This window comes from Falco rusticolus, chromosome 6 (genome assembly GCF_015220075.1).
Source record: "Falco rusticolus isolate bFalRus1 chromosome 6, bFalRus1.pri, whole genome shotgun sequence".
NCBI lineage: Eukaryota > Metazoa > Chordata > Aves > Falconiformes > Falconidae > Falco > Falco rusticolus.
Genome location: NC_051192.1, coordinates 14,887,198 through 14,902,734, shown reverse-complemented (window position 1 = coordinate 14,902,734; position 15,537 = coordinate 14,887,198). Strand labels below are relative to the sequence as shown.

At 40.7% G+C, this 15,537-nt stretch overlaps 1 protein-coding gene and 2 long non-coding RNA genes across 8 annotated transcripts in view; 1 reads left to right on the top strand and 2 right to left on the bottom strand.

Moving 5' to 3' along the window:
• Nucleotides 1-6,379, bottom strand: part of LOC119149859 — a 43,427-nt gene extending 37,048 nt beyond the window's left edge. For all 5 annotated transcript variants that reach the window (XR_005104880.1, XR_005104881.1, XR_005104879.1 and 2 more), the window contains exons 1-2: nt 5,799-6,379; nt 149-284 (exon numbers count right to left, since the gene is read on the bottom strand). This is a non-coding gene — a long non-coding RNA (uncharacterized LOC119149859). The remainder of the gene's footprint in view (nt 1-148; nt 285-5,798) is intronic.
• Nucleotides 1-7,725, top strand: part of LOC119149856 (cysteine-rich venom protein TEL1-like) — a 10,569-nt gene extending 2,844 nt beyond the window's left edge. Inside the window, exons 2-8 of the mRNA XM_037391696.1 lie at nt 944-1,005; nt 2,294-2,413; nt 2,885-2,972; nt 4,090-4,235; nt 4,986-5,080; nt 6,607-6,695; nt 7,613-7,725. Of these exons, the coding sequence (XP_037247593.1) occupies nt 944-1,005; nt 2,294-2,413; nt 2,885-2,972; nt 4,090-4,235; nt 4,986-5,080; nt 6,607-6,695; nt 7,613-7,623 (611 nt within the window). The 3' untranslated portion in view covers nt 7,624-7,725. The remainder of the gene's footprint in view (nt 1-943; nt 1,006-2,293; nt 2,414-2,884; nt 2,973-4,089; nt 4,236-4,985; nt 5,081-6,606; nt 6,696-7,612) is intronic.
• Nucleotides 7,679-15,537, bottom strand: LOC119149858. Of its 2 annotated transcripts, none has more exons than XR_005104877.1 (4): nt 13,280-15,537; nt 11,191-11,253; nt 9,042-9,947; nt 7,679-7,719 (listed from the first exon to the last, which is right to left on the bottom strand). It is a non-coding gene; the product is annotated as an uncharacterized LOC119149858 (long non-coding RNA). The 2 variants fall into 2 exon arrangements; XR_005104878.1 differs by lacking the exon at nt 7,679-7,719 and having other exon boundaries at nt 9,094-9,178; nt 9,875-9,947.

Here is a 15,537-nt window from a genome sequence, read left to right as displayed (position 1 = left end):
TGGGAGTGGGAAGCTGGGAAAAATGCCAAAATAAGTAAATTTCCCTCTAGTCACCTGCTTGCCTGCCCAAGGTAACTAAGGAGAAACCAGATGAACATAACTCCTATGACTGATTGCAATCAGACACCTGAACACTGAAGTGACTTACGTGACCTCCCGGATCATTGCAGTGGGATGGTATGGGGCTTGGAGCCTCCTGAGCAAGCAGAGCCTTAGAGTCCAGCCTCTGGTGCTTGCTTCTTCCATGAGAGAAGGCTCTCATTTCTGCTGTTCTTTCACACTACCTGTAATATAATTAAGAGCTGTCTTTGAAAAAATAAAAACCAGAAAAGCTTTCTGAAACAAGTCTTTCCCAGGAAGCCAGCGCTGGTCCATTTCTGGTCCAGGCAGTTCTGCTTCAGCTCGTGCAAGGCTCTGCTGTGCTGATTGTTAAGGGTTTTGAATCCTGACTCGGACACCTAAGTGTAGAGGTCTGCATCTGGGCTGAGTGTCTAATTCCCTTTTAACCAACGCAGTCCAGTCAAAGCCAGCAACAGGGAGTAGCGGAAGCGTCAGACTAACACAGACACAAACAAGCTAAAAGCAGCATCCCTCCCCAGCCATTCCACAGGGTGGGAAGGAGCAGAAGGTTTCCTAGAGGAAGGGAAGCATGAATGTCCTTCTGTACTGTGAATGCAGGTAAAGGTATTTGGACAGGATTACAGCAGGGAGCATGAGATGTACAAAGCAGTTGATTCATAGAAACTTGGAAATGCAGAGGGGGAATGAATTTTATTTTTTTACTACTAAAAATGGGAGGAGGAGAGAAGGAGGAAAGAAAGTAAACATTACTTTGCTACTCAAGAAACAACCAGGAAATACACAGGAGAAAGAGGCATTATATATTCAGAGAATCGAAAGCTTCACAAAAAAATAAATGAAATCCTCCCTCTCCTCTTTTCAGAGATGATTCTGCCAGTGGTATTTCTGTGTCTCGCAGCTGTGCTGCCTCCGTCCATTGGAGAGGTAGGATCCACAATTTGTACTCGGAAAATGGGGGTGGGACCCGAGGCACTTGTGGTCTAACTGAATATTGGTTTTCCCCTGTGCACCGATCACATGCAGAAAGAGTCTGAGTAGATGTCTAGGATCTGGAAAGCATTTATCCTTGAAGTTTGTTTAACTTCAAAGCAGTAGATTGGTTCCACACTTGCACACTAAACTGTCTCTAGACTCAGTGTTACTTATGAGTTAGGTCAGAGATAGCTATGTTTTCCAGAAGCTTCCATAGACACATCCAGTAATCTGGATCTCCCTTCCTACTAATTCCCCACAGTTTTACAGGCAGCACTTGCCTACTACTCTCCCTTTCTAGTCCGACAGATCCTTGAGCTATGTGCCTCTCCGTTTGTGCACAGTCCCATCCTCTCCACATGTATCACCGATTTCCCTCAAACAGTTAAATGAACTAACATACTCAACACACACTTAAAGTAGTTCCTCCCAACCCATACTTAGTGTGAAGTTTGAAGTTTGCTACTTCTACTTCAGAAAAACTACTGTGACCAAAGGCTTGATTACATTTTCCCCTTAATTACTCAATTTCTGCTCTCCATACTTCAGTCTAGAAGACTAGTGAGAATGGTCATAAAGAGAAGGCTCAGTTCTTCACATGGATGTGTTTTAATGAGAAAACACAACAAAAGTTTGGAAAATGCTGTCAGTTTTGGCAGGAGTGGAAGAAAATCTATGGCATGAAAAACAGTTGCACTTTTTTTGTTCAGTGGGATGTCCTGATGAAGTACCACAAGAGGTCTGTTATGATCTTGTGATTAAACAACAGGTTCCTAGAATAAAAAACATTGATAGGCATGTTTAAAATACTGAAGAAGGGGAACACAAGTTAAGCACATTCATGTCTTCAGATGATTCTTAGATCCTGTTTCCTCAAAATCTCATGAAGGAAATTATGATAATAGTAAAATCAGTCTGATTCAGTTGCCTAAATTTAAGAGTCTACAGGCACACGAGGCATTCCAGGATATCTCAGCCATCACAGAAGGTTGGCAGATATGACACAGGAGCTAGTGTTATTAGTGTTAACCTCTACACTGTGAAACCGCTGAAAGTGCTACTTCACATAGAAGCACCCCTAGCGACGCTTAGGAGATAAAGCATCTCACAGTACCTCCTCCACCACGAGGATTCTCTTTGGCTGATAGCAGCATCTTGGTATTTTAATATTTCCTAGACAGGATACAGGATTTAGTTACATTCAAATTAAAAAGAAATATAACATGTTCTTGCAATTTAGGAACCTGAAGGTCTGGATGCTTTGTCAACTAGCAAAGCAGATCAGCAAAAGCTGATTGTTGACAGACATAATGCCCTCAGGAGAGGAGTGAAACCAACTGCTAGCAACATGTTGAAGATGGTAAGTTGCATGCTGTAAATATATTTTTAATGTGTAAAGGACTCTGAGAGATACAGGACTGTATGCAAGGCCACATTATTTTATGTAGCCTCAAATTCACTCTCCAGACATTTCCTAAGGGTTGAGCGTGGCCAGCACCAAGAGAAACTTAAAACTGGGTAGGTGGAAAAAAAAGTCTGGAAACTTCTCTGGTGTATGAACAATAATGTCTTTTTCTTCTGGAGGAAAAAGAAAAGGAGAAGCCATGGCATGGTGCATTTCTTTCTTATGCATTATTCATCAGTCTTTACAGTTTCTATTCTCTTGGGTGCATAGTGATTTTGTTCCTACTTTCCCTGCCCCCCCAAAAAGGGGAAGAAAAGGATTATTATTTTTTTTTTCTGATTTGAAGCATAATTTCAAAATTTTCCTTCAGGAGGGGTTATTAATTAGTACACATCTGAATTACTTCTATTTTCTTTTTTCATTAAGGCATGGTGTCCTCCAGCTGCAACGAATGCCCAAGAATGGGCCAATCAATGTACTTTAAGTCACAGTCCCGCTAGCATGAGGAGAACCAGTAAGTGAAGCATGAGTGCTAACTGAATGATGTCATACATGTCACTGATGTGACTGGTTCAGTTGTTGGGGTTTGGTGGGGTTTCTTTGAGATGCCATTTATATTCAATGTGATTTTGTTGGTGCATGAGACAATGGCAAAAATCTAGATATAAATTTGTCCAGTAAGTAAGAAAAGTTTAATCCCATTCTCATCCCAATTGTATCAGTTTTACATAGATGTATCCCATTTTCTTCAGTAGGTGGGGGAAAAAAAAATCATAGTGAGAAAGCACATTCTCTCAAAATATCCATCAGAAAGAAGAGAATCAAGACCCAGTTAGCTGCAGAAACCATCTTGCATGTGCTGGATGAAACTGTCTGGGAAGGAATGGGAAAAGGGTGAAGGTCCAAAACCAGCTGGTGGTACTAAGCATAATTTCTAAGACTCATAGGTTTTAAGTCCCCCGGCAGCTTGCAACCTATAACTATCTCGGAGACTCATATAAACACTTCAGTCACTGGATATTGAAATTACAGCTATGCTATGTTAAAAATAGCCATGATCAGTGCCTGATGTGTTGTTGACTGACTTCTGTCTATGCTGTACAAAGATGTGGACTGTCCTTCAGTCCCCATACTGTCTGCCTAAAAGCCAAATCCTCTGCTTCTTGCTGAGCTGAATCCCAGGTGAGAACTAATGTGTACACAGTAGGGTTGGACCGGGATAAAAGAGTAAGTGAAGACAGTGTAGACACCTTCTTGTGTACCAGAAGTAAGCTTTGAATTATTTGGATTTTCCCAAGACTACTGAGCTGTGACCTGAATAATTACTAGGTTGCTAACTTCTAAAGAGCAAAATTACAGTCATGAATCTGTGGTGCACGTATGCAGGTGTAGCTACAGAGATGCAGAGGGTATGGCAACAAACAGACTACCAGCCAAACAGGCTGGCCATGCTGCAAACTTGTCCAGTGACAACTTCAGTATTGACAAAAGGTGATGTCCCTGAACTGGGAACAAAACCACTCTGCTGTCCAACCTAGGATGAGGACTTCCATGGAAAACATACCACATTTTACTGTCTTTTTCTCACAAGTGTATCTTTTATGTATTTCTCGATACCTTTCTTTTTTCAGCTACACAGTGTGGTGAAAATCTCTTCATGTCATCTGCCCCTTTCTCATGGCCAGATGTTATTCAGTCCTGGTATGATGAGAAGGAAGATTTCAAATACGGAACTGGAGCAAAAACACCAGGTGCTGTCATCGGCCATTACACTCAGGTAGATGCAGCTTTTTTATATTTCAGGCTGAATAAATAAATATCTATATCTGAGCTAAGCAACTTTTACCCTCTGATTATCTTTAAAGGGAACAAGTACAATCGAGACATGAGAGTTATTCTGACAAAAGATGAAAACTTTCAAAGTAACAGAATTAAAATGAAAACAATAGGCTAAGTGTCCTTACAGAGTAGAGAGTAAAGATACTGATATTACAAAACTTCAGGAAGAAACAAAGGGAAGAAATTTATTTGCTTGTTTAACATCTGACAGCTGCTCAGGCACTGGAAGAATAGGGTTGTTTAACTATCAGGGAGAAAATATAAATAGGTTTGTTACAATCTTCAGCTTTCCATTGACTCAGAGAGTTTCCAGTTGGATAATGGTTTATGATAATCTCCTCTGTTCACCTGCACAAAATACAGGATGCAAAATTTTATATGATGATTCCTACATCTTCTTCAACAGTTTTTAATGGAATGAAAACATACATAATTGAAACAGTTTAACTCAAATGTTTTATAAATGTGTGATAAATTATTATCATTATATCCTAAATGTTCCTTGGATCAGAGGTGAAAACAGGGGGAAAAAACTTTTTTCTAGCAAGGTGGGACTTGCATTTTACTTTAAAGTGTAAATAAAGTGCCTTAACTTGGTTGCAAATGTTTCTGTAATGCATATTGTACTTTAATGATTTTTAAATGAGTATTTTTCATTCTCCCATGATTCTTTTTCTTATATCTACAGATGGTTTGGTACAATTCTTACCAAATTGGATGTGCTGTCGCTTACTGTCCCAACAGTAGATACAAATACTTCTATGTCTGCCAATACTGTCCCATGTACGTATAAATTCTTATTCTGGAACTTCTTTTTACATTATCAAAATTAGTCAGGAGATGGTGAAATTTGTAATAGTACACATCACCCATAGCTGAGGAACAGGTCTGAAGAATGTATTAGGAATATGAGACAACAGAAACATACTCATCAAAAGAATTGTCAAAGAAACAAAAGCATAAACCACATGCAAGTGACACTGATTTTCAGATTAAATACCATTTGCTTAAAAATCCTGATTTTCATAGTAATAAATCACAAATATTTTCCATGTTCTACTTAAAATCTTGGTTCAGAAAGGCATATCAATGTGTACAGTACAGTTGTGACTATAAATAATACTAAAACCTAAAAGGTTGAGTGGGAATTTTGAGGCAGAGTGATGATTTCATAAACTACCTAAAATTTACTTTCATATTCACATTCACATGGCAATATGTTGTGGTGGGTTGACCTTGGCTGACTGCCAGTGGCCACTTGATCACTCTCCCTCCCCAAGAAGATAGGGAGAAAATATATGACAAAAAACTCGTGGGTCAAGGTAAGGACAGGGAGGTCACTTACTATTTACTGTCACAGGCAAAACAGGCTCGACTTGAGGAAATAAACTTAATTTATTATCAATCAAACAGATTAGGATAATGAGAAAAAAAAATCTAAGCCCACCTTATGCCCACCCCTCCCTTCTTCCCAAGCTTAACTTCACTCAGAGTTTCTCACCTTCCTCCCCCCGGGCAGTACAGGGGGATGGGGATGGAGCTTGCTGTCCATTCATTGTACCTTGTCTGCACCGTTCCTTCCTCCTCATGTTCTTCTTCCGCTCCAGAATGGGGTTCCACCCATGGGAGACAGTCCTTAACAAACTTCAGTGTGTGTCCTTCCCACCAGCTGCTGCTCATGAACTGCTCCACCGTGGGTTCTTTCCATGGGGTGCAGCCCTCCAGGAACAGACTGCTCTAGCGTGGGTCCCCCACCAGGTCACAGGTCCTGCTGGGAGCCTGCTCCAGCACAGGCTCTCCATGGGGTCACAGCCTCCTTCAGGCAGCATGGATCCTGCATGGGATCCTCCATGGGCTTAAGGGTGGATATCTGCTCCACAGGCTGAGAGGCACAGCCTGCCTCACCATGGTCCTCACCATGGGCTGTCAGGGAATCAGGGAATCTCTGCTCCGGCACCTGGAACACCTCCTGCCTTCTTCTGCACTCATCTTGGTGGCTTCAGAGCTGATGGGCTCATCTTTGGGCAGCAGCAGGTCCAACCTGGAGCTGGCTGGCACTGGCTCTGTCTGAAACAGGGGCAGCTTCTGGTGGGTTCTTACAGAAGCACCCCCTGCAAATCCCCCCTGCAAATCCTGTCATATCCCCCCCCCCCCCGCCCTAACCTTTCCAGAGAAATCCCACACATATATATAAAAGTTCACATATAGCCAAAGACTGAGTGTAAATTACTATAGGTATGCATCTGTATATTATTCTCAGACATGTTATAGTGACATTATAGTTTATGTTGGTAATGTTGATGTTTCAGGGGGAATATACGAAGTTCAATCCCGACACCCTACAAAGAAGGAGAACCCTGTGGTGATTGCCCTGATGCTTGTGACAATGGATTATGCAGTAAGTTTTAAACATTTTTTTTGTGACTTGGGTAAAGTTGATGCTTTTAAAAATACCGATCTGTTTATGCAATTGGAAAAGTTTTGAAATTATTTGTTCAAATACAGGGCCAAAAGTGCTATTACAGACCCATGCTTCACTGTGCTAGGTGCTTTACCTAGGTGGGATGACTTGTGGAGTGAAACTAAAGAAGGAATCTGTGCTAAGTGTGGGCAAATGTTAGACAGTGGTTAGTGTGCATTGGGATGCTGATACCCTCCAATTCATGGATCAAGATATGCCCTAGATATCTTCATCAAAGATGATAATGTCTGGGTTTCCATATGGAAACTCTCATGAATACTTCCTAGTGTAAGAAGACACGTTGGCTGCAAGTGAGGTCAAGTGTATGTTTATACTAATGGTAGCACAAAATATGAGCCATACCAGGAGAGGCAATTGTCATCTTTGAATCTAGGATATGCCAGGGAAGGAGGGGACTCTTTTATCTTTTTTTCTTCTTCTTCCATTAAACAAAGGTGACTGATCAAGTAGAAGTAGCAACACACCTGATAAGACCAAGTAGCAAATCTGAATTTTAAGAATTCTAACAGAAAAGCATATGGGCTGAGTCTCATAATGCAAGATTTACTTTCAATCTTCTGTTACGGAATTAACCTAATTGTCATAACAGGCTGTTGAATAAAGGAATAAACCTTCAGACCACCTTGCAAATTCAGTGAGAAATCTCTTTGAAAGAGTTAGAGATTTTTGTCTGGGTGATCAAAGGTTTTGGATGCTGCTATGGAGTAAATGGCAACAAAGAGGAAAAAAATTTGAGAGAAAAGAAATACTGATGAAAAAAATATTCTGAAAGGAAACATTGTGCATTTTCAATTCCCATTTAATATTAATATTGTGTTTCAATTATTTTTCAGCCAAGCTTTGAAAGTTTGAAGACGTTTATTCCAACTACCTTGGCATAGTCTCCTGGATTTCCCATAGCTTCATCAAGTTCACTGCCCTGCTTCCTGCCAATGCAAAACTGAAATAAGATAAAAGGTGCAGCTTTTCCCTTCCTGGACATCCATCTCCTCAGTGACTTTTTTCCCAAAAATAGACTCAACCCTGCCTCAATTTAATTTAAATTTAATTTAAATTAATAATTTTGCCGGTAGTATAAGATTGCACTTAGCATAAATACAGGTAACCAAATCTGCCTTCTAATGAAGAACAACTGACTGAGAAAAGGGCTTAATTCATACTAAAACATAGCTAAGGGGAGAGGTATTTGCATTTCAGAACTTTACTTTTAACACAAGTCTTGCAAAATTATTTCTTAAATATCTGGGTTTGCTCTATCAATCATTTAGTTACACATTTTTCACTGACCACTTCACTGTGATTTTCATTCTTTCTTATCACCATGAAATACAGTTCACTAAACTTTCACCAACTTTGTGACTTTATTAGCATTAGGTCTTGAAGGGAGCCTGATTCATTAGCAGGATACGCAGAAACAGTCCATATGAGAAACTGAAGATTTCCTAGGCAAATACAGTTCCTTCAGACTCTTTCAGACAGAAATGAACTTTAGCATAAACAACATGCGGTATCCACTTCTGTGACCTTTGGGAAGCAGGTGTTCTTCTGTGAAGTCAGTAGTGGGACTAAATGTTATTTTAGTCTCACCTGGCAATGGTTTCGCATTCCAGTCCTCTTTTAGTAAGGAAGCTGCTGTCATAATTAAAATTCTCAGTCTTTGGCACAAAATAACTTCAGCACACATTTCTGACTCATTCAGTTCATTGGCAATTTCAACACACATTTCTAAATCATTCATTTCAGTGGCATTGCTTCTAGTATGAAAGATGAGCATTAAGTATAAAAGCCTGGATTCACTATTCAAAGTGCATATTGTTGGGGTTATTTTTTTCTCATTCATCTCCACCACTTTTTCCCTCCCTGATATACAGCCTTCTCATTTGAGTATATCCTTACTAGTAAATTAAGCAATGCCAGGACATAGATGTGAGTACTGGGATGTGGCTTACTGCACTCTTAAGTAAATAGCAGAGGTCCAGGTAAGAATGATGATGCAATAGCTCTTCCAAAGTTACCATTAAGGAAATGGGTAGACCTGTTACCCCCACTCCTGTAAAAGTCCATGGGTCTAGAAATCTCTTCCCTGCTGTCATAAACCATACCTCAAGAATTAATTTCTCAGTCACACACAAGAGGAAAGAAGTAATGTAATGAAGTCAAAATTAGCCCTCACACATCTATCTTATCCATGAGGACACAGGGAACTAAAGGTCAATCAGTCTGATTTAGATATCCAGGAAGACAGTGGAGCAAATTGTTTACCTGACATTTTTTAATCAGTAGAGTAGAAAATACCATAATGGATTTGTCCTGAGCTGATCTTGCCAAACCAAACTTTCTTCAGTGAGTGACTCAGACGAGTGGATGTTGTTTTGGCTTTGGTAGTATGTTCGACAAAGCTGCGGAAGACATTTGCAAACTAGGGAGATGCAGTTCAGATGAAAATAATAAGACATGGCACATACAAGCTGCTGAACACACACATCTCCTGTGCAGGGGGCAGACACAAAGGCATCTGGCAATGTGGTTAGATGTCTGCACAGGCGGCCAGTACCACCATCCAGAGCTAATTGCACAGCTCTTGCATGTCATGTCCATGACCTTTGCCAGCCACAAGTTACAATCACAGCTGAAGACAGCTTTTGCCAATGGATGGAAAGCCCTCACTGAACATTTTTCTTGGGTAAAGGTGGGTCAGATCCTTGCCACAAGCATATTTAGGTCATTTTCTTGGACAAAAACGAGTTCTAGGTTCCCAGATTACTTCCAAGAAACATGAAGAGATGATTCTGTGCTAAGAAATATGCAGGGATTTTAATCCATTGCAGTTTAGTATAAAATGGATAACTGGTACTTAGGAGATGCAAGATATGGGGAGGTAATAACAATCAATAGATTTATAATGGTATAAACAACCCTTAGAGCAGGAACCCCAAGATGTCCTGTGCTGTGCCACAGAAACATTAACCTGCTCCTGTTTGCTTCAAGGAATTTTATATTATTCTTCTCTCCAAAGGGACATACCTTCGATAAGTGGAACACAGAGTGTTTCCCTCACCCATCCCAAATAACATTTAACTTGGGGCTTACAGTACCTTCTTCATAAATGTTGGCTGTTCTGCAGACTGGCATTGTGCCAGTCTCCTATTCCCCCAACACATTCTTCCCCTACAAAGCAAACTGGTAAAAGGCAGACCTCCAACAACAACCTTTTTTTATTTAAGCATATTTTGGAAGGAAGATAACTATGACCACTGCTTTATGTGAGGTCCAGCTACTGGTTTCTAGGGCATGAGAGAAGTTTAGTGACTGACTCTGGTACCCAGCGGTCATGTTGCAACCAGGCAGTGTTGGTAAAAGATTTAAAAGCTGTTATACTGTATGCTTTGTAACGTATTGCAAGACAGCAAGCCTTGTCCCTGATAGCTCCTTGTGGTCACTGGAGTCTCCACATCAGAGTGTGCATTTCTCCTAGTATGTCCTGTCCTGGGTGGTTTCACTTTTCAAGGTAAAACTCTTGAAACCCTTCCTGCCTTTACCAAGGATCCAGAGGGCACAAGGAGCTGCCATGGGAAAACCCATAGAAAGGGGTCATTTCCCATTTCTCCTTCTCGCCTACTTCTGATGGAGCTCCCTTCCGACAGCTGGCTGCTCTAGGACGGTACCTAAAGTATGTCCCATATCATGGGCCCCTGGTTCATGTGGAAAAGTACACAGAAAGGAAAGGAGAGGGAAGGAAAGGAAAGGAAAGGAAAGGAGAGGAAAGGAGAGGAAAGGAGAGGAAAGGGAAGGAGAGGAAAGGGAAGGAAAGGAAAGGAAAGGAAAGGAAAGGAAAGGAAAGGAAAGGAAAGGAAAGGAAAGGAAAGGAAAGGAAAGGAAAGGAAAGGAAAGGAAAGGAAAGGAAAGGAAAGGAAAGGAAAGGAAAGGAAAGGAAAGGAAAGGAAAGGAAAGGAAAGGAAAGGAAAGGAAAGGAAAGGAAAGGAAAGGAAAGGAAAGGAAAGGAAAGGAAAGGAAAGGAAAGGAAAGGAAAGGAAAGAATTCAGTCGGCATGAGCCTAAGTAGTCAAACTGCCTGACCACAAATCAGTTTAGATTTATGTCTAAACTGCAAGAATTCTTTCACTTGTGCAATGGTGTAACAAGAACAGCAAAACCTGCTGATATGCACAGTTCAGCTAAGGCAGTATCCTGCCTCTTGCTATTTGAAAAATATTGTCTTTTAAAGGTAGGTGGAAAAATCCTGTGGCAGGCAGAAATGAGTTTGCTCTTTCCCCAGATTTGCTATCCGATAGTCATGACATCCTTTTAGTGCTAAAAGAGAAACTTTAAAGTTATCAATAGTTATGAAACTTCTGGATATTCCTAGGATGTATGAAGCCTTCTGAAAGCTGTAAGACAGATGCATTTTATACCTCTCTCATGCCGTGAGCCTTAATTCACTTAGTTTTCAGAATCTGAAGAAATGTTCTTGCAACCTGCAAAGCAAAAACAAACACACAAAAAAAGTAGGCTTTTAAATGTGTGCCTAGAGCCTTGATTGATTTAACACTTTGAAGTGCTACAACGTTTCAGTAGTGAGGATGGAAAAATTTTGAAGTCTTGTTATGTGTGGTGGGTTTGAAAAATCCCTCCTGAAACCATGCATTGCTTTTGACTTAGGCTTTGTCCTGGCTGCATGAGGCAAAAACTCTTTCCCAAAGTTCAAGGAGAAGGTATTCAACATGTTTTACAATAAAATTTCTTCTCTGTGAAAAGGAGCTGAAAGAAACAGAATGCACATCCACCTGAGCAAAGTAACTACAAGAAGGATCTCTAGTTTTTAAATAACATCCCTCAACACAAAGCTACCTTTCCTTAAACCAGTGAATGTTTTAAACGGCAGGACAATACCATTTAACAATGCACCTGTACATCCAATAGGCTTTATAAGAGAAGTAAATAGTGAATAAATGGCAATGCATTTCAAAGCTTGGCGAGACCTATTATAACCTCCAATTTGTATACATGTAATCAACAGCAGGAGAAAAACGACTCCATGTTGTCTTTCTTCAAGACTATCTTCACATGAATAGGCTTTTTTTTTTTTTGCTTCTTTTTGCTTGCATCTTTTTATTTATTTATATCCATATAACATCCAAGGACCAAACTCCACATTTTAAAAGACAGAGCTAGCAACCAGACAATCACGTGGCCTTAATACAAGGATAACTCGGAAAGTGGGCAACACAAACCAACAAATCTCACAAATGAAATTAAACTGTTGAAAACTGACTTTTGATGATATGTCCAGTGAATTTCTTGCAGTTCTTTCTTGATATTTGAAAAGGGAGCTCTATTTCTTTAATCTGCCTGACAGCTTTCACCAAAGTTCTGCCTGACGTGTATCACAAAGGCAAGAATGTACTTACTGCAAAAGGCATCAATCATCATTAGATAATACAGTTGACAAATATTAATGTTTTAAAATATGCTAATGAAATTTAACATCCTGTCCACTTATTAATGTAACTTACTGACAGTTACATTTTTAATGTAACTATCAATTCTTTTTCCCTTTTTCACACTAAACATAAGTTATTAACATTTGAGGAAGCCAAGAAATGTCGGCTCTGCAATCACTTCAATATCCTGCTATGTAAACTTATATGAATTCATTGATCAAAATGTGGAAAATCACGTAGAATTCAAATACAGTCCTAAAGAAAGTCCTAAGCATTGAAAGGAAATACAGCTTGACTTTTTGAAATGCATGTCACAAGTAGCTGAAACTGCATGGTAGATAAAACTTCCCATTCCTGAGCTAAAACTAACTGGATGACAACTAAAAAGAGAGAGGGTGCAGTGAACATACAAAGATTGGGAGTGTAGGACCATAATGAAGTTGAATTTAAACCTTTCACACAAGTTTGATTGCTACATTGAATGAATGCATTGTTTTTTAGTATATTTGTTTTCCTGCATTTTTGCAGAAGCACATACGTTTGGCTTAATCTTCTCTCACATAATTATATAAATACAGAGAAATTAGTTGGAATTGTAAGTTTACACAAAACAACAAAATATATGGGGGGTTGGGGTGGTGGGGGTGGTGGAGGTGCTCCCATCCAGTTAATTCCTCTCAGTGCTGTTCATCCTTCCGTACTGTTTGTCTAACTTTTAACCTGTCATACGTAACATTGCTTTCATCAAACACATTTCCTCTGAGGCTGAGTCATCACCCGCTACATACTATGCTGTATCTAGTACCAGACTTTTCACAGTCTGCATCAGGCATGTTTTTATTCAGTTCTGCAAGAGTAATGATGGCATAAAAAATATAATGGACTTCATAATGGCCTTAAAAAAACTGGGACTTTTGTACTTCAACTATTAGTCATGTTGGGCAGACAGGTGTCTTGTCCACTTGTATGGGGATAATCCTCATTAATTTTGTCTGTAACAGTTAGCCACAGATAAGCCTTTAGACCAGTGTTGTACAACAAAGTGATGAACATTGTTCACCTCTTTCCATGCCATTTTTGGATGGATCTTCTGACTTATGTCTGTCGACTTGCTCTGCTACATCAGCTTGCTGGACAGGTAAGAAAGATAAGACAACCTTTAAAGAAAACAGAAATAATCTACAGCTAGTTTTGCATATTTGTAGTTTATTGTTTTATCCTTTTGCAGTTGTAAAAGAATACAATAGGTGTATTCAGATCTTACGAGGACCAGAGATCATCTGTGCCCTCAGCTGATCCAAGAAATGCTGCAGAACCTGACATTTTCCACCCCAAAATCCAGCCATGGCATCCACAATCATCTGTTTGGCATCCAAGCTGCCTGCACAGTGCCTTACACAAGAGGTGAGTGTCTCCAAATTAGATGTAAATTGCAACAAAAGACTGATGAAGGAGTGGCTTCTTTAAATTTAACACAAAACAAGGTTTTAATCCTCCCACTCCCTCTGTGCTGTGGCATGTGTAAGGGTTACAGATTTCCCTTGGCATGGCAGAGAGCTATCAGAGGCAGTTAGGGCCATACATCTGGATTTAAGCAGCTGTATTTGTCCCAGAGCTCTCTGCAGGAGTCCTTTAATCTGAGTCTCGGCCTGTCCACAGACCAACCCCTCACTAATATGTCAAGAATAAACCTTTTAATTTTTCAGCTGTCAGTGGCAGGGAATGTCCATTGCTATAAGTATAGTTATTATTCTGCCTATAATATGTTTTGGCCATAGTTTGCAAAGCTTATCATTTAGCAGTAGTGCCGTGACAAACAATTTATGTCAATTTTTCCATAAGTTTTGCTGTTAATGCTGTTCTGACAGCACCATGGAAGCAAAGTTACCTGGGGTGGCTTACAGAGGTTACCACTGTTGGAAGAAGAAGATCATCTCCAGTGCCACCACTGTGTTTCCTCCTTACTGAGTTGATTCCATTTCCTAACCTGACAAAAAACTATCCACAGTCTGGCTGCTACTGAGACATGAAGACACAGAAAGGAACAGAATCTCCCGCAGCAGCAGTGGGGAACTATCAGATGGCTTCAAATCAGCTTCGTCCCAGGAGTGTATTTAGAAGAGATGGCTGAGCTCCCTTTTTCTCTTCTTTCATCTCTTTCCCCACTTCAGCTATTGGCACGGTCCCTCCTAACCCACAATAAGTTGATGTGCTTGTAGTCCTTATTAAGTAGATGAGCTGTGAAGGGAAAAAATTAAAAGGAAAGGATAAGGAAGGCAGGACTGTGGGTGGGAATTGGTCCAGCAGGCTCACCTCAACTGCAGGAGCTGGTTTGGGTGAAGATTGCCCCATTTTGGTGGGAGGTGACTTTGAGCTCACTCCAGCTTTTTGCACGAGTGAAAGCAGCATCTTATCCCAGCACTTTCTTTGAAAACACTGAGGTCTTCATGTCTGAACAGCCAACTGCAAAGAAAGGGGAAAATCAGCTGTGTGCTCTAACAGAAACACCTGGTGATAAATCCCAAGTATGAGGAAGAGAAGAGAGTGCCTCAACAGCTGAGCTTTGTCCACCTGGGGCTGGGCTATGGTACAGACCAGCTGTCATCATTAGGTAGGAAGATTTTCCTGTCTATTCTTCTGCGACCTTCCTGGCTGCTAGACAAGGCAGGGCTCTGTCACTCCAACCGTGACGGGTAAAGATCGCTCAGCAAAACCACAGTCTTTCACTGTGCATCAAACCACTTCCTCTTTACCTTTCATACACCCACTCCCACCTAAGCAGAGAGAAAGCCATTTAGCATCTAAATTTTCTGGAAATGTAATTTGGGTCTCCCTGTGGCCATGAAGAGGGATTAAACACTTCCTAAGGAGAGTGGATTGGCTGCGGATGTCAGTGCCCAGTTCTCCAACGTAGAAGACGCACAAAGCACAATGGTGGTGTGAGTCCTTCAGCTTCCCCAGGACTGGGGCACCGTTGCTGACAGCTGTGCAGCTGATCTACTGTTAACTCAGTCTGTGATGCAACTCAGAGAGAGGGACACATCCAACATTTCTTAAAAGAACGCAGTCCTGCTGCTGCAAGAAAACCCCAGCACTGTACAAACCAGTGCCTTTAATCCCACAGTCCTCAGCAGTAAAGAAAAATGAGTAAGTGAAACAGTCGGGATGTAGTCACAGTGCTGCACTGAAATAATTCCCTGGCGTTTCCAGAGCTGCTTGTGCTCCTCCACCCTATGCACCACACTTCATTCTGGGGACACTTACCAACACGTACACCCCTATGCATGGGACTCTTGCTTCCACCTGAAAGCAGGATCA